Source organism: Nelusetta ayraudi, unplaced genomic scaffold (genome assembly GCF_046127955.1).
Source record: "Nelusetta ayraudi isolate G7.1 ecotype Tasmania unplaced genomic scaffold, CSIRO-AGI_Nayr_v1 ptg000037l, whole genome shotgun sequence".
NCBI classification, from domain to species: domain Eukaryota; kingdom Metazoa; phylum Chordata; class Actinopteri; order Tetraodontiformes; family Monacanthidae; genus Nelusetta; species Nelusetta ayraudi.
The window spans coordinates 612,881-625,000 of NW_027466087.1; the positions used below are offsets into that span (position 1 = coordinate 612,881).

General features: G+C 43.7%; 1 protein-coding gene across 1 annotated transcript; it reads right to left on the reverse strand.

Moving 5' to 3' along the window:
• Positions 1 to 3,142: 3,142 nt before the first annotated feature.
• On the reverse strand, positions 3,143 to 6,154 carry LOC142892592 (leucine-rich repeat and coiled-coil domain-containing protein 1-like). Its single transcript, XM_076032792.1, has 2 exons — positions 3,416 to 6,154; positions 3,143 to 3,241 (listed from the first exon to the last, which is right to left on the reverse strand). Exons 1-2 carry the CDS (start codon positions 6,152 to 6,154, stop codon positions 3,143 to 3,145), a joined length of 2,838 nt encoding a protein of 945 aa, XP_075888907.1.
• Between the last annotated feature and the right edge of the window lie 5,966 nt (positions 6,155 to 12,120).

Genomic DNA, 12,120 nt, shown 5'->3' on the forward strand with positions numbered 1-12,120 from the left:
AGAAAAACACACTTTGGAGATTAAATGTGGGTATGCTAAATAATCCAAAAACACTGGAGGAGGTTAAGAAAGAGATTAAATGCTCTATGGAGGAGAACATAGATAGTCCAGTAGACACTACCATACTGTGGGACACAATTAAAGCTGTGATGAGAGGGAGGTTAATAGCGAGGGCAGCCTATCAAAAAAAGACTAGATGTGGCGAGGGGGAGGGTCTGGTGGAGGTGGAGACAATTCTGATGGTGGGTATAAAGGTGGGTATAAAGGAAAATTGGGGTGGTGGTGGTGGGGGGGGGGTTGCCTGACAACGCCACCTGGGGAGTTGCACCCCAGGAAATAAACTATAATAAAATTCCACGGGCTACACAGGTTCGTTACGCTTTGAAATTTAAGAGGACGAGACGGACTTCCCATGAAACAGCTTTATTTGACAACAATTTAAAATAGACCAAGTTTAGCTGCCTGAGTGTCAAAGAAATAAGAACCATACCAAAAAGACTGTTCAACATAAGAAAATAAGGGGAACAGGGCCAAAGAAACCAAAGAAAACTCAAAAAAGGGAATAAACAAAGCTAAGGGAATCACTACAAGCCAAAATTCACGCTATGCCAACTCCTTATTTATTCTTCGCGCACACACACACACACACACACACACACACACACACACACACACACACACACACACACACACACACACACACACACACACACACACACACAGGACCAAAACCCAAAACAAAAAGGTAACGATCACTGGGGAACAAGATATTAATGAACTAAAAAAGGAAATCAAACTATAACAAAATCGCTACTCAATAGAAAACCCAAAGTTTCACCAAAAATTCACAACAAAACAAAGAAAAGAAAACCAACCAAAGAAAGTGGTTACGCTAACAAAAGAAACAGACAAACTGAATTGTCTAAACCAAATAAACCAAAATCAAAGGAAAAGTGTCCGCGTTGTGTTGTTGTGTTGCTGTTGGAGGGCTACAACAACACAATGTCTTCTATGCTACGCTTTGTGCCGTCGCCACGGACCCCAAACTCTCGTTCTTGTTGGATGCGGGTTCTGCGCAGACTGGTGGGAGAGTTTGTGTACAGGTTTTGCAAAGGAACGGTGTCTTCAGTTATACACACGCTCATTAAAGAGCCGACTGTGGAGGAAGCTTGTGCCGTTTCCAGCAGAATAACAGCGAAATTATCGAAATGAAAACAAATCAGAAAAACATCTCTTTGCTGTGCTTTTATTTACAAGTTGAAATTCTTCTAACTTACAAAAAATGTGAACGAAAAGGTAGAAATATAAATACGAACAAATACGTATTTGTTCAGGGCTGCGCAAAGCCGGAGCCCTGCATTTGCTGCGCTACCCCTTTAAAAAAGGTCTCTGTTGTGTGTAATTTTAATATGTCCATCTCTTTTAGAAGAGAAAGCATCGCCCCGGTCTCATCCTCTCTCCAAATGTCAACATTCTTATTCGCGTTTGCTGGTTGTTTCACGCCGTCTGTTTTGTTAGACAACGTAGTTGTGCGGTGGCGCGTGCGCACTTGCGTTGTCCAGTTAATCGTCCGACTAAGGCGTATACATGGCCGAGAAATTAGAATTCCAATCGCATTATCTGGGTGTCTCAATCGGAGTTCTCCGATTCCAATCGGAGTTCTCAAACTCCGATCATAATCGGACTAAGGCAATAATTCAAATTTCTCTAGTACCATGTAAACGCACTGAGGGACGCAAAAATTGCACTCCGGCGCAGGTGTGATTGATGACGCGAAGGTGGGGGCAAACCCACCTGCCACATAAAGAAGAAGGTTACAAGAAGCTGGTAAACCAATGAACAACTCTGGAACAGCAACACAAAAGCAATAAGGACGATACAGTGTCACAACAAATAATCAGTGTCAGAAGGGAAATAGACGATGTCTTGAGGCTAGATGTTGAGAAAAAGCTGAAATTCATTAAACAGACCCACTATGAATCAGGCTGTAAATCAACCAAATATTAAGCAAGAGGAATAAAGGCCCAGCAAGCTTCTCATGCAATATGTAAAATTAGAGACCCATTAACGAAACAGCTACTACTTGAACCTGAAGAAATAGAGAGGGTTTTTAAAGATTACTATGAAAATCTATATACCCAACTCACGGCTAAAGAAGATTGTGAGATGAAAGAATTCCTTGACTCATTGGACCTACCAGCCATTGGAGATGAGCAAAATAGAAAACTAATTTCCAGTATAACCAAAAAAGAAATAGATGCTGCCATTAGCAGGCTTAAAATCAACCAAAGCGCCAGGTAGTGATGGGTTTCCTAGTGAGTGGTAAAAGCGCGACTATTTCCCTGTGAAATGTCGGGCTTTGCTCTTGGTGAATTGTTGAGTTTCAGTTCGACGCGCCCAAGCGTGCTTGTGATAAACAAAAGTTCTGGAGGATGCGACGATCCACTGTTCAGATTGTTTATTTGCAATCCAAACACAAAAAACAAAAACGGTCTTACCGCGACAGCGGACAATGCGGCACAGGTTGCTTGCAAACTCACAGATCGACAAAGTAATCCAACAATCGTCAAAAAATGAGAAATCCAAAAAGTGCTTGAAAAGCGGTCTAAAACTGTTTGGCTGCATTCAACTCAAGAGACCTGCCGGCCCCGTTAACCACCCTAATATAGTTCAGGTGCTGCAGTCACCTGCCTATGGTGATGTGGGGGCGTGGCCCTTAGCGCAACCAATACTAAGAAAATACTAAATAAATAAAACAATTACTTTTGTGTCCATAATTAACACATTAAGCCACAGTGCAAATAAATCAGAATTAAGGAAAGAAAATAAATATTTTGGCTCCAACATTCCGGCCCCCAATTGGCATGCAGGAAACAAATGTCAATTATCAAAACAAAACAGAGGAGCCAAAGTTCTTTCACATCTTGTACAATATTATCGTCTTTTTTTTTCTTTTTTAACAATATTGCAAACTTTTCAGTCTCTTTTGAAGATCTGCAACAGTTGATGAGTCCAAGATGTGTGCATATGTGTGAGTGAATCTTCAGGTGCTGCTTGTAGGTGTGTGTGGTGGGAAAGGGAAGTGTGTGTGCGTGAATTTGTGCGGGGACGGGTGTGAGTGTGTGTTTGGCATGTATATGCGTTAGTCTCTGTCTGATGCCTCCAGAAGAAGCACGAGTTTGGTGATAGGCCGGCAAAGAGTGCTGATCTTGGTCCGAACTTGTACTTGTCTTACGGCTCCCTTGGAATCAGGCACGGGTTGAGTCACTTGGCCCATAAGCCATGATCCTCTTGGTGCCATTTCGTCCACAATTAAAACGATGTCTCCTTTTTTGAAGTTTCGTGTCTTCCTTGTCCATTTTTGTCTTTGTTGCAGTTCTGGCAGATATTCTTTTATCCATCTTCTCCAAAATACATCTGCCATGTACTGAACTTGACGCCACCTCCTTTTGCTGTAACAGTCGTCCGCACTGAAGACCCCCGGGGGTAAAGAAGGCTTGGTTTTCAGTAAAAGAAGGTGGTTCGGTGTCAACGGTTCCAAATCCATTGGGTCGTTGGAAGCTTTTGTGATTGGTCTGTCATTGATGATAGATTCCACCTCGCAGAGCAAGGTAGCTAGTCCTTCGTCGTCCAGTATTTGCTGGTGCAGCAGAGCATTGAGGATCCGTCTGACAGTACGGATTTGCCTCTCCCAGACACCTCCATGATGAGATCCTGCAGGTGGATTGAACAGCCAGGTGATGCCTTTATTTAGAGCAGCAGTTTGAATTTGCCTGTTGTTCAAACTTTGAACCACCTCTCGGAGTTCCCGCTCTGCTCTGACGAAGTTGGTTCCATTGTCTGACCTTATAACCTTGACTTCACCTCTCCTAGCAATAAAACGTCTGATTGCATTTATACAAGAGTCCGTGTTGAGAGTATGTGCTGTTTCTAAGTGAACTGCTCGGATGTTGAGACAGGTAAAGATGACTCCGTACCTCTTGACTATGGATCTCCCACGCTTTATTTCGAAAGGACCAAAGAAGTCTGGCTTCTCCTGCCACTTCTTGATTGTCTCATCGTGAACTCTTTTGGCCTCTTCCAACTCAACATCCTTGTCCACCAGCTGCTGTTTGAGCTCCTCCTTGCGGAGGCTCAAGTGCTCCAACTGCTCTCTGGCTTCTGCCTGCTGAGCGCGGTCCTCCTCCCGCTGCTGCTGGAACCTCTTCTGGGCCTGCGTTGCCTCTTCACGCATCCTCCGTAGCTGGTCGTCACGCTCCTGCAAGGCCTCTTTAAGTTTGCGGATGGATTCAGTCTGGTCATCGACTATTTTGGCTTTAATTTTGAGGGCATCGCCGTCCCTCTCACTCTGCTTCTTCCGACTCTCCAGCTCAGCACCCAACACCTCTATCCTGGCTTCCAAACGTCCTCGATCCTGAGCCAAGGACACTCCTTGATGAGCGAGTTCCTGGCCCCAGATCTTCCTCTCTGCCCTGAGGCCGTCTATCACAGACTCGTGGGCTGTGAGCTGAGACATCAGTTGTGCCTTCTCTTTCTTCAGCAGCTCCAGCTGCAGACTCGCACGTCTGTCCTGCTGCAATTCTTCTTCCAAGGAACGGAAGCGGCTCTTCAGATCTGTCACAGCGTCATTTTTGGCTTTGTTCAACTGAGAGATGCGGCTGTTCTGTTCTTTGACCATTGCTGTCAGCTGCTGCACCAGAGAGGCAGATTTATTCTCCTTCTCCTGGAACTGAGTGAATGCCGCCTTGTGACCCACAAGCTCCTCGGTCATCTGGTCACAAACGTCTTTGACCTCAGAGAAGCGAGCAGCCTCAATGGTGAGCGCCATGCGGAACTCGTCCTCCAGGGCAGCGTACTGTTTCTTGCCCTCTGCCAGTTTCTCCTGCAGCTTAGACTCCCTTTGGCCGTGTTTCTGCTCCATGAATGCAACTTCTTTGGCAACTGCTTGGCGGAAATCTGACCCATCAGGCTGCAGCCGCAAGTCCAGTTGTTTCCTGTGCTCCTGTTCCCTGGAAACCAAGAGCTGGTGCAGCTTTTGAAGTTTGTCTTTCTGCTGGCGCACCGCTGCTCTCTGGATGTCCAGCTCTCTCCTCAGAACTGCTGCTTTGTTCCCCAGCTCCCGCTGTCGCTTCTCCTCCTCGGCTTGCTGTTGCGCCCTCAGTGATTCCCCCTGGGAGATGTTTTCCTCCAGCCTGTGCAATGCAGCCTTGTGTTGCTCTTCGCTGGTGCGGGCTTGCTCCACCTGCTGGGTGAGGGATCGACACCTCGCCTCCAGCTCCTCAACACGATTTTTCAGTTCACAGCGCCCTGACCGCTCCCTCAGCAACAGTTCTTTCAATCTGTCAGTGGTGTGAAGGGCCAAACTCTGAAGATCTTTTTCTTCGCCGGCCTTGGTCTGCCAGCACTTGAGTTCATCTGTGAGCTTCCTAACGGCCTGCTCTGCCTTCCAGCGTCGCTCTCGCTCCTGGTCACGCTCTTCCAAGATAGTCCTGTAGGTTTCTGCCTCATCTTTGGGTTTACTTGTCACGTCAACAGAGGCTCCAATGGCTCTTTGCAGGAACTTTCTCACTGGCTCGACTGCTTTCGCGCCGCGTGCAATGTTTACTTTTTTCCGGGTTCTCACTGTGGCCTCTGAACTCGTCTCGATGCTACACTGTGGATCACTGTCTGATTTCCTGCTTCTGATCTCCTTGGCAGGCCCCTTCTTCGTAAGGCTGTTGCGATGTCTGGGGATCCTGGACCGCCTCCGGTTTTCCTTCCCACTGTCACACTCGCTCTCTGACGTGTGATCCGTGTCCCTCTTGAAGATTTGTTGTGTCACGACAGCAGAGGAGCTACTGGTTGTTTTATCAGCAGGGGTCAACTTGATGAGCTGGTAAACTTGTTCCTCCAGTTTTTTGATGCGTTCTTCATTGACAGAGTCCACTGTTTCAGCTACACAACGATTGTTTGGAAATTGTGTGTCCTTTTTCTTTAATGGCAAAGCAATGCTGTAATGTCCATCTACCATTTTGATGGATGCAGAAACACTTTCCATGAACAATTTATCCTCCTGCGACATTTCAAGACGCTCTTTCTCACGCTCCGGGAAGTCTTGCTTGATTTGCTGTCGTATCAAGTTCTCCAGCTTGACAACAGAGATCCTGTGAGCCATGACAACCCGTTTACCATTTTTGGAGACACTTGTTTTTCGAAAGGGACCATTTACAGTCCATCCTAAGGCTGTCTTAATGGCATAAGGTCCATTTTGCCTGCTGTTAATTACCTTCCAAGGTTCCAGTGCCATTGGAACGTTGCTGCCGATAAGCAAGCCGATATCAGAATTGATTGGATTGAGTTTTACCTCCTTTAGATATGGCCATTGCTTCAGATCCTCATGCGTGGGAATATTTTCCTTCTTAACAGGGATTTCATCTTGCATGTATGTAGTCGGAAGATCAAAGTAATCGTTACTGTCGACACTGCACATCTCTAGATCACATACAGATGCTGTCTTGACAACTTGAACTTGAACCATTGTTCGTAAAAGTATATCTGTGGTCCTTCCAGTGAGCTGAAGCTGCTGGAGAAGTGCCTTGCTGCAAAAACAATCAGTGCTGCCTGGATCTAAAAAGGCATATGTGGTGACCGTTTTGTTGTTTTTCTTGTTTCTTACCTTTACAGGCACTATAGCTAAGACCGGTTCCACTTCTCCAGTGTTGTTATCACTTGATCCAGTTTCTTTGTCAACTTCAACTAGACCACTTGTGATAGACTTTTCTTGGTCTTTATAAGTTTTGGCTCCTCCTTTATTGGTGATGTTCAAAACAGTAGGGTGCTTGAGAGAACAAACTTGACATGTCAGCCTTTGTGAGCATCCTTTGCTCATGTGCCCTGACTCCAAACATCCAAAGCACACTCCTTTCCTTTTCAAAAAATCCAGTTTTTCATTGTGAGCTTTCCTGTTAAATTGAGAGCAGGTATCAAGCGTATGAGCGCCACTGCAAAATAAACAAGGCTTTCTATTATCTTTAATAGATTGGACATGGGAAACACTGCCCCCTGCTGGTCTTGTCAATGGGGACACGCTGGTAACTAAACCACTCTTGCTCCTTCTCACCATGCTGCCTTTTGGCAGCTGTGGTACCTGGAAGTTTCCTTTTAAAATTGGTGCAACGTCTTTTAAGCTGCCGAATACTGGGTGGGATAAGACTTTAGCTTGATTATCCACAAAATTCACCAAATCTGCAAACCTGGCTCTTCTTCCACTCTGCTCTTGCAGGTCACAAGCTTTGAACCTCCATTTTTCTTTCAATTTATAAGGAAGCTTGGAAATGATGGCTTTCATATTCGTTGGATGATCCAGTTCCTCCAGATAATCCACTGTGTTCATTGCGTTGAGGCAGCTGTTTAAAAACAATGAGAAGCTCTTCAAAGATTCAGCATCCTCCACTTTTATAGATGGCCAACAGATTGCCTTATCCAGGTAAGCTGTGGCAATTGTGTAGTCATCTCCAAAATGTTTTTTCAGCAGTCTTTTTGCCTCCAGATATCCTCTGTCTGCTGGCATATACTGGCAGCTGCGCACAAGCTCCTGTGGCTGGCCGGCTGTAAACTGCTCCAAAAAGTGAAGTCTGTCCCTGCTGTTGTCCGTTCTCTTCTCAATTCCATATTCAAACGCTCTGATGAAAAACAGATAGTCCAATGGTTCGCCTTTGAAAACTGGTATGGAAAGTGAAGGTAATGATGACATATTGTGCTGCTTTACCAGAGCTTCTGTAATTTTGTTTTGCTTTTCCATTATTTTCGCTAACTTGTCAACGCTGGTATGCTCTTGCCTTGGTGCAGAGTTGAACCTCTGCATGGTGGTTGATTTGTGGTCATGCTGCTGAGCGCTCACGTGAGTTTGCATGCTTTGTTCCACTGTGTGCGGCAGGTCATAACCTTTGACAGAGGTTTCTCTAGTTTTTGGTCTCACCACTTGTGGATGTTGTACCTTTTCAGTGGAAACTTCCTCGTGTGGATTTTGAGCAGCGCCCTTTCTGTAGTACGAGCTCATTCCATCAGATTGAAGAGATTTTTTGGAGCTGTCTCTGGCTTGCATAGACTCCAACACACTGATTTTTGCATTTGCTGCGGCGAGTTCAGTTTCCAGCTCCAATTGTTCCTGTCTCCTCTTCAATAGCTCCTGTTGCGCTTCAAGCTCGTGTTTTTTATCCAAGGCCGCAACTCTCTCCATGATGGCTGCTCTTTCGGCACAAATACGAATATGCGATGATGTTCCGGATGAACCTGACCATGACGTAGCCTTTGATTTTGGGGCATTAGAAACGCTGTCATCTGGTCCAATGTCATCACAGTTTACATCACCTGGTTGCTTGTCGTTATCCACCATAGTGAATGAAGTCATCTGCTGTCCATCTCCAATACTTGACTGTTTGACTTCACACAACCATATTTGCACATCCTGTCCAAAAGCACTCAATTCAGCAATCTTATATTTAAGCCACTGCACTTGTTTAGCATATTCATTGTCAGGTAGCAAACCTTCAAGTGAATTCTGACATGCATTTGCTTCGTCACAAAGTCTGTTCAGTTCATGCAAATGGCCTTTTACTTTATTAGCATTTTCATTTGATTGCATGAGCTCTTTCATTATTTCCATTGTTTTTTTTGCCTGTTTGCACTTCAAGTTTCTTGTTTTTTGGGTGTTGAATAAAAACATCTCCCAACCCTTGGCAGTTAGTTTGATAACCCTTTTTTCCTTTACAGGGCCCGTCACATTTTCCATTGCGACATTTTGCTTTTCAGCATCACCATCTTGTCGCTGAACAACAGGATCAATGTTACGTGACGTTTTCATCCATTGCTAATATTCAACTTTGGCGTTACATTTACAGACTTCAATCCTTCGGATGTGCGAGTGCGACATTCCCAATGAATGACGCTTCATTGAGTGGGCGTGACAGATTAATGTTCATTGACGCTGCGTGCGTTCCATTTGTTTGCACAACAGCGTTCGAACGATCGTCATGCGCCAGTTTTAGACAATAAAAGCGCGACTATTTCCCTGTGAAATGTCGGGCTTTGCTCTTGGTGAATTGTTGAGTTTCAGTTCGACGCGCAACCAATACTAAGAAAATACTAAATAAATAAAACAATTACTTTTGTGTCCATAATTAACACATTAAGCCACAGTGCAAATAAATCAGAATTAAGGAAAGAAAATAAATATTTTGGCTCCAACAAGTGGTATAAAACATTTGGAGAAGAATTAACCCCGATACTCCTAAATTCTTTTAATCTGACTCTGACAGAGGGCAAACGGCCTCCCTCATGGAAAGAGGCTGTCATTCCAGTTATTCCAAAAGAAGGGAAAAATAAGGAACTTTGTGAATCGTATAGGCCCATTTCAATCTTAAATGTTGACTAGAAGATCTTTACTTCAATCATCTCAAAAAGACTTGAAAGTTTTATGCCGGACTTGATAGATGAGGATCAGTCAGGTTTTATAACAGGTAGGCAGACTCAAGATAACATTAGACGGGACCGTCGAGGGCTGGACGATAATTCGATAACGATATATATTGATCGATAGACGTGTGCTGCAATAGGAAAAAAAGGGGTAGATAAAAAGTTTGATAGAAAAAGTTTCACTTCCTTTTTCATCATAGCCAATCATGTAGCTTAATATTACGGTCATTTCTTCCTCCAACCAATCGCAAACGCAGACCCAGCGGCTCCACGTTGTCGGAGGAATCCGCTGCCAGCGCCAGCACCAAGCAAGTAAAGCAGACCAAACTGGACTTCTTGCAGTAAATACGACAAAGCGTCCAAGCGCCATAAGGACATCACCCATGTAGTAACATGCTTCATAGCGAGGGATATGCTGCCAATAACCACCGTTGAAAAGCTTGGCTTCAAACAGCTTCTCGCCACTCTTGACCCGCGATATGAAGTTCCAGACTGCAAGTATTTTTCAAACACAGCTCTTCCTCGTCTGTACAACGAGTGCAGGGAATCAGTGCAAAACGAGCTGTTAACCGCCACAACTTCAGACCTCTGGTCGAGTCGCACGTTCGAGCCCTATCTCAGCCTATTTTTTTTTTAAATAAATAAATAATAATAATAATAATAATAATAATAATAATAATAATAATAATAATAATAATAATAATAATAAAAAACAATTCAGTTGTGTTTAAAAAAGGTGGTTGAATAAAAGTTTGAATTTGAATTCAGTGCTCGTGTGTTCTTTATTAAAAGTCTGTCATGAAGTAATAGTATAAAACATCCAGCGCTGCAATTAAAATATGTTTTAAATTTTTTTGATAATTATCGATATTGATCAATATGACTTTTTTTTATATCGATATGCTTTTTTTCTATATCGTCCAGCCCTAGGACTGTCCTATACATAATAGATCAGCTCCAAAAGTTGTTACTGGTGAGCCTTGACTGTGTGAATTGGAGATTTCTGTATCAAGTTCTTGGGAAACTAGGGTTCCAAGAAAAGTTAATACAGTGTATTCAAGGTCTCTACCAAGAACCTACGGCAAGCGGGAGGGCTGGCGGAGGTGGAGACAATTCTGATGGTGGGTATAAAGGAAAATGGGAGGAGGGGGGGGTTGCCTGACAACGCCACCTGGGGAGTTGCACCCTAGGAAATAAACTATAATAAAATTCCTCAGGCTACACAGGTTCGTTACGCTTTGAAATTTAAGGGGACGAGATGGACTTCCAATCAGTCAGCTTTTTTAACAGGTAGGCAGACTCAAGAAGACATTAGACGGGTCCTATACATAATAGATCAGATCCAAAAGCAGGGCCTGCGAGCTGTTACTGGTGAGCCTTGGCTGTGTGAATTGGAGATTTCTGTATCAACTTCTTGGGAAACTGGGGTTCCAAGAAAAGTTAATACAGTGTATTCAAGGTCTCTACCAAGAACCTACGGCAAGGATAAAGATTAATGGTACTCGTCAAGGATGTTGCCTTAGCGCTACATTGTTTGCTATGTTCATTGAGCTGCTGGCACAAATGATCAGACAAAGTAACAATCTAAAAGGAATACATATAGGAGAGCAGGGACATCTAACAGGGCTTTTTGCTGATGATATTATTTTGGTTCTCCAAGACCCGGACAGAACATTACCTCATTTGATGTTGATAATAGAAACCTATGGTAAATACACAGGCAACAAGTTACATGTGTACATGCTGCCCTCAATATCAGGCACGATGGAAATAGATAGAGGCCGACAGAGAAACGACTCTCACACTGGCATTAGTAGGAGACATAAGAACTAAATCAGCTCAACAAAGCCAAAATGAAATTATTAAGCACACACCGACTATCTGGAGTAAGATGGTAAAAGAAAACCATATGGAGGGAAACTACTAATGTGGCCTTCTCTTGATCCCAGATTTGAACCAGGAACCACAGACATTGAGTACAGACGATGGTGGGATAGGAGTATAACTGCAGTATGCACACTCGTTCACAAGGGTTTTAAAAAGTTTTGGAGAGTTGAAAAAGGAATTTGGACGAGGAAACAAAGATTTCTTTCGACACATGCAATTAAGAGATTACTATGATAAAAGAATCAAACCAACATCATCTGGAGAGGGCAATATAGTGATAGATATTCTGATCGCAGCCTGTAAAAAGATGAAGAGAAAAATCATTTCTAAAATCTATCAGGGCCTTCAGAAACAGAACAGCAACAAACGCAGGATACATCAAAGCCAAATGGCAGAAAAAACTAAGCATGAAAATATCAGAGGAAGGTTGGCGTTCCATGTGGGATGCACAGCATTCATCCACAAGTTCAAAGAAGTGGTGAACAATTGGTTGGAAAAATTTGATCGGTTTCTTCATATAAAAAGTAAGGGTGTCCACGTCGCTTTATCGCCGACAATTTTTTTCATCGCGCGATTAACGCACACGGTGCTTTTTGAACCTTTGGCCGCTCCGTAGATTGTGGAAACAGGAAATGAATTGACTCACAGCACACAGTCATACGCTTGCAGCCGGCTTGTAAGCACAACAAAAAAAAAGAAAAAGACACTGAGCGTAGATGAGCACTAGGAAGGACTAACATGGATAAGGCGTCAATTGTAAATGGAAAGTTCCATTTCAAA

Excerpts from the sequence above, each read along its gene's own strand:
- LOC142892592 (XM_076032792.1), bottom strand. The coding sequence starts at position 6,154 with ATGGCTCACAGGATCTCTGTTGTCAAGCTGGAGAACTTGATACGACAG. Across the intron at positions 3,242-3,415 it reads AAGTTCAGTACATGGCAGAT|GGAGCCGTAAGACAAGTACA; the intron begins GTATTTTGGAGA and ends CCTGATTCCAAG.